This window comes from Haliotis rubra, unplaced genomic scaffold (assembly GCF_003918875.1).
Source record: "Haliotis rubra isolate DU_JTF1 unplaced genomic scaffold, ASM391887v1 Scf63, whole genome shotgun sequence".
Lineage (NCBI taxonomy): Eukaryota > Metazoa > Mollusca > Gastropoda > Lepetellida > Haliotidae > Haliotis > Haliotis rubra.
Window position 1 is genome coordinate 2,406,592 of NW_025767335.1, and position 11,743 is coordinate 2,418,334.

The window sequence follows — 11,743 nt, forward strand, 5'->3', positions numbered from 1 at the left end:
CTATTTTGACCTGTTCCCCACCAATTACCTCCCTTCCCCGACTTCCCTTCGTTTGCCAAGATGGCTGCCTCAGCGGCGAGAACAGTGTTGATGGTAACTTAGCGATTACTAATGTATCATAAGATGTGTTCTGAGTGTCTGTTTTTTTTCAAGCTTAAAGCGTGTGTTTGAACATGAGATGTTCTGATTCAAAGAAATGTTTAGTTAAGTGATATGTCAGTTAATTCCACATTCTTTCACTATTTGACTTCTAACAGCTCATGTCGTGCTCTTCAATGTCATTCACTGACACAGCCTAGTAGGGCTGTGTATTGGCAAATATATGTTATTGCAATATTTTGCAATACAGGTAACCATCTGAGATTCGAATAGCAATGGAGTGGAACCAACACAGTTTGACAGCGAGTGACACTCTACAGATACCATATAGTCTTGGGCCAAATGCCGATATAGTATCAAAATCAGGTATAATATGATAGACCAGGCCTTATTACCCACACTGCATATCTTGACCATGTAGAACCTTAGTGCTTGTCACTCTTGTTTTGACCAGGGGGTTAATACTTAAGCAGTTGGTCAGTGGACATGTGGTCAAGCAGGGGGTAAACCTGTTTTTTTAGAAAACCTAGAGGAAATATTTAAAAAAAAATTCTCTTTTCCTATTCTGGACACTTAGGATATCCACTGTCTCAGTTATAACATGAACAATTATTAATCATGTCACTCACTCAAAAAGTTAACAGCAGACAAAAAGAGCGTTGAATGCCAATCAGATGCCAACATTTGTAAATATCAATGATGGTTATTGTCTTGTTTTAACATACAGTATCCCTACAGTGCAAGTAATTTCTGATGCATAGATATTCAATTACAATATGAGCCTGTTGAATAGTTTCTTTGCCAGATGCATGTGCAAGGAATATTTTTCTTTTATGTGGATATTTACAGATAAGGTAAATGTCAATAAAGGTAAATGGGCCTACCTTTAGAATACAGCACCACAAACTTTAAAAATACGTCATAATACCCTTTTACGTAATGTAATGTGATTTTGTTCGAAAGCATGTTCTGGATACAATGCCCTATGACGCCTGCATGGCAACACGGTTGTCTGGCTCAGCGAGTGCGTATAAGCTCCGCTCACTGGTGTTTCATCTCTACGAGCTATGTCATTGCATAAGCCCAACGATGTTGAGAGTTTCCAGTAGTTGTATACCGGCGGATGCGCAATATTTTGCAAGCACCAGTTTGAAATATTTTTCTTTTTTCACTAATAGTAATACGCTCATATTTATTTGTATTACGGGCTGCTGAGGTGTTATGTTTTGTGTATTTTGTATTTTGTAATTTTTTTAATTTACATATATATTTTTGTCATTCAGTAATTTGCACCATTACATAGAAAAGTGTTTTATTAGTATTTTATTTTTCGAAGCGGTAATAATGCATTACACTAGACACGTCAGTTGTGTTTGTGCCGGTTCGGTCAGTGCATTCTATTTATTAGGATTAATTCAAGGGATTGGGGTTAGGGTTAGGGTTAGGGCTAGGGCTTAGGGCTAGGGTTGGGGTTGGGGACCTAATGCAATATAGTAGGTACATGTCCGGTGGTTCGGTCAATGCATTCTATTTATTAGGAATATTTCAAGGGGTTAGGGTTAGGGTTAGGGCTGAGGGTTTAGGGTTTAGGGTTAGGGTTAGGGTTAGGGACCTAATCCAATATAGCAGGTACATGTCCGGTGTAATACGTGAGTACCATTGTTGTTTTCCTTTTGCATTTTAATACTTTTTTCACACAAAAAGCGGAAACCAAAACATCGAAAGTACATTATGAAATGGGTTAATGTTGAAATTTTGGGCTAATGGAAATTGGCCTGGAATTTGCACTCAAAGCCTCTTTCACCGCATAACATAAAATTTTGTTCAGTAATCATTAGAAGGCTAACTCACCCTCGTGCGTCACTACACATGCTCATGTCTCCATCGTTCCTTAGTGTGATCCACATTATCCTTACAGTGTTCCCCTACATCACTTTTCTGTCACAAAATCACCGATTTATATAAATCGCGTCATTCATGCATGCACCGTGAAATCTCGTCTGACGCCTGGCGTCAACAACCCTTTTCAGTTTGAGGCATATCGGCTCATTCCATGCCACACCTTAATTTGTAGATTACGGAATGGGGCCGAGTGTGCCAAATGGCATCGGATCCATTCGAGCAATTGTCCAGGAGAATAAAATCCACGAGACACCAAGTCTACCCGTAACCTTCGTAATTGTCCGTGACCTATTCGACTCTTTCCGTTCATTTCCGTGACGTCACAGGAATGACTCGATAAATTTGCACCTTGTGCAACAGTGTGGACGTAGCTCAGTCGGTTAGGTGTCGAGCTAACAATCCAAAGGTCGCGGGTTCGCGTCCGACGGGTTCTCACAAACTGGTTGCTTGTCTTTATGACATGTGACCTACGGCAGAGATCGTCCTCACGAGAAGTTGTGGTGCTGTATTCTAAAGGTGCTCCGGTAAATGTCTGATATTATTCATATAATTTGTGTGATTTGAGGAATTCAAGCTTTCGAGCAGAGATATAATATATAATATGGTCTCTGTTTCGAGTAATTGTCAATTTTTTACATTTAAAAACACAAGTCAAATAATGCTCTGAATCGCACTTTTGTAATGTGTCCAAAATAACGACGTTTATGATGTACCCAATTTTGTTAGGTCGTTTTGAGCACTTCTGCTTTGTCTAAGACGATAGTGGACGATATCAAGAAATAACAAATTTCCCAGAGAATTACAAAATGTGAAGTACATTTGTGTGCGTGATATATTTTCAATTTTATTTGACTTCAAAGTGTGGGTTAAAGAGGAAGGACATATATGTCCCTCTGGTATCCAGATGGTTAAGGATGGCACAGCAGAGGTTGTGAATCAGTTAAAAATGCTATGATATCATCTAGGTACCCAGGTGGAAAAAACAATAACACAAGCAACAACCACTCCCGTAGAATTGCTCTAGATCAGTATTCCTCTAAACCATACAGATAATGCCAAAACCTAATATATTTTTTTATACCCAGTATACCAATATGTCCTTAGAAAAAATATTGCATTGCAATGCATATATTTGAAAAGCATGTTGGTTGCAGTAAATCAGTAATACTGTCCATTCTTGGACACAAGACACCAATCATCTTCATCAATTTGTTATTTCATCTGTCTGGACATATTTTTTTTACCTTTACCTTTTTGCGGAAAATTTATGAAGCAGTGCAAATTTGCATAGGGAAAGAATTATTTGTTTAATGCAAGTCACTGCAGAAAATAATATTGATGTTGGTGAAATAAGCAAGACGATGTTGCTGATGTTCTTGTTTAACAAACTTACAGACAAGGCCTTATTTGTAAGTATAAATTATAAGGTTATGTAGTTATATAATATTTCTGTGAAGAAACACTCTTCTACAGCCACAGTTGCAAAATGTCTTGTCTTTGGTATACAGTTTTCAGTCCATGTTCTTCGTATTGAACCATGCTCCAACTGCAGTCCCTTTGATCTCAGCCGTGGTGTATTGTATAGTTACACCATGGTTTTGAGCTGCCTTCAACAGCAACTCCCTGCCCTGATTGGCTCTTTGCAATTTTAGCCAAGCCTACATTTAACAAATATAACTGTCTGCCTCAAATTGATGTAAACCTTGTAAAAATACAATTCATCGATCAATCACCAGCGACCAGGCCGTGGTGTATTTGGACTAAACTCTTGTATTAGAATGAAGCAACTACTAATTTGACCATCAGGTAGTTCATTGGTAAAAGCGTTTGCCCCATTAGTATGAAGCGCCAGGACTATTTCTGGTGTACCGAACCATGATACTGCTGAAATATTGCTAATAGTGGCACCTACTCTCTTCCTATATTCAGTGTAGGAAAGATGTAGAAAATCTAGCCTGTCCACAGGACTGGCAGGTCAAATTTTTTACCAGTCCTGCCAAAATCTAGCCTGTCCTCCAAATATAAATAAAACACCTTCGGCAGTAAATATTCAAAAAGGTTATAATCATTATATATATGTCATTGGTTTGCTAAAATTGACCCGACATGAGGACGGACTAGATATTTTTTTAACCCGTCCTCCATAAATTCACCCGTCTCGGACGTTGGGAGGGGCTATGTTTCCTACACTGCTATATTCCCCTTGTTTCAATCAGAAGACAAATTTTGAAAACAAAGAATGTAAGTTATGGGAATTGTTGTCCTGTTTCATGGAAATACACCCTAGTTCATTGTATCAAACACAGATCTCAGTCAAAACATTAGTATGGGCATTAGTTACTGAGATTAGCTCTTACAGATGTTGTTCAAAGCACTGTTGACTGACCTTGAAACCATGTACCTCAGCGTTAATTTCTAGCCCAGGCTTTGGTGGTCCTTGTTACGTAAAGTAACTGTTGCCCTATGAATCTTGCAAATCCTGTACTTTGACAAATACTTTGTCTTAGTCTGTTTGGGTAAATATGATACAGATGAATCACAATCTAACTCCAATTGGGTTCATGATTAAACATTCATTTCAACACAGAATGTTTTGAAAACATCAAACCAACTCTGGAAAAAGTTTCATAATGTTTGTCTCCAAAATGAAAAAGTTACTTAACAAACTATCATCATTTTGATTTGATTTTCCATGCAAAGTAAAATAACAGTAAACTGTTGTGGGAACAGTATCATTTTGAGCCAAACAGACTATACATGTTAGTTGTAAGTTTACTTTGTTCATTGAGCGTTGGTTTTCGTGTTTGTTGTCAGTTGTGATGTTCATGTAATGTTGCTACATATTATTTACCTCTACTTTCACTTACCTGCTTCTATTTTCCAGACTATAAAACCACATGTGCCTTTGATAAAGTTTCCATCCAGAATTCTTCCCTCAGGTAGGTTTGTTACGATTGTCCAATCTTAATCAAGTTACAGGTATTTTTGTACATCAGAATGTCTTTTCATGTACATGAGTCAGTGTTTTAACATGTCAGTGGAACAAGGACATGTTGTTCGTTTGGAGGTTGCTGTAGTTCATGATGCAGAGAAGCAATAGTGATTGAATATATGTGTCAGATAATCCAGTGATTGTTGATTGATACCAAAGATTGACACTGATTATCATTATTGGTTTGTCAGCACTGTATCAGTTTCTTTTGGGCTTCACCACATGGGTACAATGTGTGAAGCCCATTTCTGGTGTTCCCCGCTGTGATATTGCTGGAATATTGCTAAAAGCGGCGTAAAACCATACTCACTCACTTACTCTCTTGGGCTTCAACTTTCAGCCAAGCAGCAAATATGGCGACCTGCATCACAGTTCTCTTCCCATACTGACCCGTGAAGATCCGGGTTAGAATTGATCTTCAGTAACCCATGATTGTTGTAAGAGGCGACTAACGGAATCGGGGGTCAGGCTCGCTGACTTGGTTGACATGTCATCATATCCCAGTTCTGTAGATCAATGCTCATGTTGTTGATCACTGGATTGTCTGGTACAGACTCAATTTTTTACAGACCGCCGCCATTTCGCTCTATTATTGCTGAGTGTTGTGTAAAACTAAACTCACTCATTTACTCACTCTCCCAATACAAAGCTGTCATGACATGATACTATCATTCTTTATAGCATCAATAGTGTCCCTCACTCACAGTTGTGTTATATGTTGTGCATGTCAGGTGCAGCAGCAGCAGCTGCATCCCCCCCAGCCACGGCATCTTCTCCAGCAAGACCACCAGCAGACAGCAAGCCCATTGGCCGAGGAGCTCGAGGGTCAGGTCTTGAATATAGTGATCTCCCCTTGAAATACCATCGGAAAGTTATATCCCTAGATGAAATGGAATATATAGAGGTAAGAAATTTCACCTTGTTGAGTAAAGCACATTGTGAAATTCAGTGCATGTGTTATTGAACAGTTTCATTAACAAGGTTTAAAGGTTGTGGAATAAGAGGGTTGAATTTCCGGTAAGAAGTGAGTAGAGTCCAATAGAAGACCGGTACATCAAGACACACCCTCTCGAGGATGTCATGTATGTCGTATGGTCATCATTATCTGACTGCTTAAATTGAAAAGTTACACGAGTTGGTTTAACTAGACTGTGTAATTGTTTCCCTGAACATTCAACATTATCAAGGATTTAAATCCTGGTTTCTAGGTTTGTCAGCATTATCAGTGCTCATGGGTTTCACAATAGCAGTAAACATCTGACACTTGCATCAGGTCAGGTTTTACTTCCACATTCAGGTGTCACCCCGATATGACTGTAATGCTTTTCCAATTCACGCACTCTCATGAACAGTGTCTGCCGAGAAATCAGAAGGTCTGTGATTCGATACATGACCATGTCATACCTAAGGGACAGTTCATAATTTATGGCTTAGGTGGGGGTGGTGGTGATGATGATTTTAAGGAGGGGTCATCCATTTTGTTCTGGGGAGGTAGGGGGTGGGGTGTGTGTGTAGGGGGGTCATCAGAGAGAGAGAGAGCGAGAGAGAGCAATTTTGCACATTGGGAGGGGGTATGCATTGATTTTGTACGGCATGGAGGAGGAGGTGGGGTGTCACTTATTTAGAGGTGTCTCTGTGTGTCTGTGTCTGTGTGTGCGTGTGTGTGTGTGTGGGCGTGTGTGTGTGACATTGAACATGCTTCTCTATAAAAATCATCATCATCACCCCTCCTGGCCATAAATTATGAATGGTCCCTAAAGATGCTACTGCTTGTTTCCCTGACTGGTGCTTGTCATCAAGGGGATGATAAAAGGACTGGTTAATTTGGAGTCAGTATGCTAAGTTTATGTGAGGTTATCCTTGTTAAACTGCAGACTGGTATCTTGGTGGCCAAGAAAGCCTGTGTCAGTCTGAACTAGGACAAGCATCCACACATACACACACATGATGTGTGCACATAAATCTTTCTATAATTTCTAAGCATAATTTCAACATATTTTCATGTGCAAAATTGCTGGGGGACCACCCCCACCCCACCCCACCCCCAGTACTCGTTTGGGTATTTTGCCATTTTCCATTAATTATAAAAAAAATTAATGTTAGTGTTTGTTATATATATTTGATCTGTAATATGAGAAACGATAAGAAAGACTGCAAGTTGTCAAGTTTATGTCCTGAAATAGAACCTCCCAGTATACATCAGTTATTTTATCTATCCACTTGTACGCAAGGTAAGATTTCATATTTTCGCGTGTACGCATGTAAGATCACATTTTTGAGTATTTACAAAAATTCAAGCGTACTAGTACGCAACAGACTTAGCAGGAATTGAGTTTTCACATAAATATTTGTGTAATTTACGCAGATACGCAGCTTATCTGTACCTCTGTGTTTCATTGAGGACTACATGAGGGCGTCCGTATTTAATTCTGTGTTTCTCATCTCCCACCGCCCGTAAAAATCCCACCCGCCCATACAATAAAAAAAACTATTTTTATTTCTAAACTTTGCGCTGACCATTCTCAATTGTACACCACCCATGTTTCACCACAAGAAAAAATAAAAATTGAGTTATAAATGTATTAAATTTCATTGGAAAACGAAAAATGAATCTTCAGCAGGTATTTAAAATGAAGCAACTCTTGCATCTCTACTCCCTGTCACGATTTATGATTCACATCCACTAATATTTACGATCCAGCAATGTTAGGAGTTTCGCGATTTTCACGTGCAAATATGGTGGTCAACTCCACAATATCGTGTATCATTGGTAGGGAACTTGGTTACAGTGAGAGTCTTTGTGATCTTAGCATCTGTAAGGCGAGGGTAAGGTACAATATATCATTATATGTCCTGTAGGCATAGTTTTCTCTATGCTTAGATTTACTTCAATATTCCGGAAGTATATAGTTCAATAAAAACCAATTTAATGAATCCACTTATGGGATTAAAATAGCCATAAATCACCACTTGAGCAGGGATGTAACAATACAGTCTGTTCCTTCAAGCTTGTAGTGTTTATTCACACATTGCGTTACATGAGACAACACTTTACAGTTTGAAGTCTATTTATGATTGACAGATAGTCATCATTTATCTACAACAATGTGTAGATCACAATCATCATCAAAATCATCATGAACATTGACTAAATTTTCTTCTTCTGAAAATAATTGTTTCTGTACAGACTATGTGAGTTAAGCATTGTGAATGGGTCTTTGTAAAGGTTCCATTTCGAGAGGTAATGATGTTGTGACTTGCAATCGCTTGCGGGTAATATAGAATGGAGAACTGTACCTGATGCACACATTTCCCTTGAGATAATAAAGAAATCATCTTATCTTATGACTTGTTCATTTGGGCGACTGACATAATTCGTTATGAAAATCCAGTTCTTCAAGGGTTGTTAATCTGGGTGTTTTACTCATATTTATCATCAAAATGACTTTCATTGCAAGTTATGATAAAAATTATATCTATGCTATTGTTATATTTATTTAAGTAAATTATAAAGTTGCAAGACAACTCAATGCTGTGTGTTCCACATGCAAGGACCACCACCTATGGAGATCGATCTTTTGCCAGAGCAGCTCCACGAATCTGGAATGATCTGCCACTAGAACTGAGACTTATAAATAACTTGGCCACTTTTAAAACCAATCTCAAGACTCACTTATTCTCAAAGACATACGCCTAGACCGAGTGGACTTTGCTGATACATGTGACATGCATTCTCTCAAAGCGCGTTTGAGCAGTTATACTGACTGGATTCTTGCGCTATATAAGTTCCTAGTTGATGATGATGATGATGATATTATGTGTTGTTTAGGAAACTTATAGTCTTTAATATCACAAACTAAAGCTATAATTACCATTTTATCTTATTAAAACACATATCATTGCAAAGACTCTGTGACAAATCACAAAGACTCTGTCAGAAATCATAAAGTTTCTGTCTCAAAAATCATAAAGACTCCACTCTTACTGTAGCCAAGTTCCCTACCAGTGAACATACACACTGGCAGGGAACTTCGGGGCAAACTGTATTGTCGTTACCATGATTCTCCGTGCAAAAGGTGAGTATACATTCATATTTGAATATTGAATAGTATTTTTTTTTCTTTTGCCTTTTTTTTTTCCGCCCGCCCCAATCTTGGAACAGTCAGGCGATGAGAAACACAGAATTAAGTACGGACGCCCTGATATGGACTCCCCAGGTTGTTAGTTTGAATCCTGATTGGTGATACATCTTGATCACACTTGGTTAATGCCAACTCATTCCCATTAATTCCTTGTCAGAGACAGATGATTTTCAAACTTTTGGACTTTTTCAATTTTCAAACTTGTTACTTTGTGTTTCAGAAAGGCGGCCAAGTGTGATGTGATGTGTGGCCACTCTGTGCTTCATGTAGCTCCTCCACACAGCTCCTCCACAGCTCACTCCATAGAGAATTACCTCATATTTTCACAATCAGAGTACCAAGATTGGAAGTAACTTAACTTTCTGTGAATGGTTATGGTGGTGTGTTCGTAGTACTTGATAAGGCTGTTGATGTTGTAATTAATGTATGACTGAATGAATGTTTGTTATAATAAAATGTTATGAGTGTTCTCTGAATTTTTCTTTTTTGTCCTGTATAAAACATGATCTTGATACTGGAATATTCTCAAAGAGATCATCCAAAGACCTTTAATAAAAAGAAAACACACAGATATGGACGTTGCTGCTGTCATTTGGGATTCAAGGTTTGTCAAATTATCAAAATCAAGCTAAACACCTGAAGAAGTTCAAGGTGAGCATAATAACCACACTCCAGTGCAGCGATGACTTAGCATAACATTACTGCCACAGGCTAATTTGCATATCACGTGACCGGACTTTTCTCTTGTTTGTAGACAAACATGCATATTCGTAAGAAGATACTGGCCCAACGCAAGCGATTTGGCGCCGTCTTCATAATGTTTTACATTGTTACATCAATAATTTTCTACAACTGCGACAGTAAGGTTTATGACAATACATATTTATATATCAAAGGGGCTGGCTGGATCAGCACGTGGAGCCGTACAACCCATGTAAAAAAGGATCGCTACGCAAATCGAATTAGTGTTACACGTTTCAGTGAAACTAAACCATTCTAACAAAGATGTGTAATTTGATGTGTAGACTCATCAAAAATAAAAGAGTTAAGAAATATGTACATTATATTGAATGGACTGTGTAAGATGTGACGAATCATTCTTTCTGGCCTGTGGCAGAAGTGCTATGCTGGCTGGCCGCATGGAACTCTGGGTAGGAGAGTGCATACTAACAGGTCCCAAGTGCAAATACTTCCTGTAAGTGTCAACTGCCTGGACTGGTTGTTGGCCTCTGTGACTTGTTTCATTGCGTGTCATTTACCCCTAACGACGGAAGAGGTTGTTCATAATATCAATCACTGGCTTGTCTACTACATAGAACTTTGCCAAGTCCCGCCTTATGCAGCTAACATCCTGTCTCATTGATTTCAGTGGTCAATCACGATATGGCTGAAGAATTGCCAGTGTGACGTTAAATATTAACTCTGCAAAGATAGAACTGTTATTATTATCATACTGGATATTTGTATAGTGCCAATATCCAGCTCATCTGCTCAAAGGCGCTTTGATTTTCCCTCCATCATTGGATATCAAACTCAAATGACAGACCATATTATCAATCTCAACTCCCTGGGGATTATACAACTCTTGCAGCCACTAGGCGTTAATGTGGCTTTGCCATCCATACGAGGTACCCATTCACAGCTGTGTGGACTGGGACACATAGTCACAGTACTTTGTCCAAGTTTACTGCACGGTGCTGTACCCGCAACTAGGTGTTTGCACGTATTTATGTGGCAACCATCTGGTCATTTACCAACGGATTCGTGGGCTCTTAAGTGCACAGGGTTGTGTACTGTACACTAGGGGTTGTTACAACACTGAAAAAGTCTGCACACAAAGTTGACTAAGGTTTTTACACCCGATCACAGGTGGGCTCGATCCCAGCACCTCAAACTCTCTGGATCACTAGCCTGGCGCCTTAGACAGCTCGCTCAACACTCCCCATCACAAGCTACTTCAGTTATTGAATGGAGGGATGATGCTACACCTGTTAAGATGCCAACACAAATTAAATTTACTCTTTCAGATTTTTAATTTTCTTGTTTGTCCCTGAGATCAAGTTAATACACAATCTCACACGAACCATCCTGAGCATTGACAGTGTCACGTGACTCCCAGCACAGGAGACGCATGAAGATCTGGGATAGACTTGATCTTCAGTAACCCATGCTTGTCATAAGAGGCAACAAACGGGATCGGGTGGTCAGGCTCGCTGACTTGGTTGTCACATGTCATCGGTTCCCAATTGCATAGATCGATGCTCATGCTGTTGATCACTGGATTGTCTAGTCCATACTTGATTACTTACAGACAGCCACCATATAACTGGAATACCACTGAGTGCAGCAAAAAACTAAACTCAATCACTCAGCGGAGGATCAGTCTTTCATGAATTATAACAACCACCAATGGGATAACAGCATATTTATTGCTTAACTGCTGTCGTCAATACAAACATTGCTCACTATCACTGGTATTGTGACTCGTCCCTCGCGAGGACAGCACCTCCAAGAGCACCGAAGTGTAGCACTTACCACAGTGATGCCGACCATAAACACTGTGTAATCAGCTTTGTATAGGTATGTAACAATGCCCATGTTTAAACGT

The 11,743-nt window shown here is 39.2% G+C and overlaps 1 protein-coding gene across 1 annotated transcript; it reads left to right on the plus strand.

Moving 5' to 3' along the window:
• LOC124256533 (28S ribosomal protein S36, mitochondrial-like) lies at positions 1-9,604 on the plus strand. The gene is made up of 4 exons (XM_046690518.1): positions 1-93; positions 4,886-4,940; positions 5,725-5,897; positions 9,356-9,604. The coding sequence occupies exons 1-4, from the start codon at positions 61-63 to the stop codon at positions 9,371-9,373; spliced, it is 279 nt and encodes a 92-aa protein (XP_046546474.1). The 5' UTR covers positions 1-60; the 3' UTR covers positions 9,374-9,604.
• Positions 9,605-11,743: the final 2,139 nt, after the last annotated feature.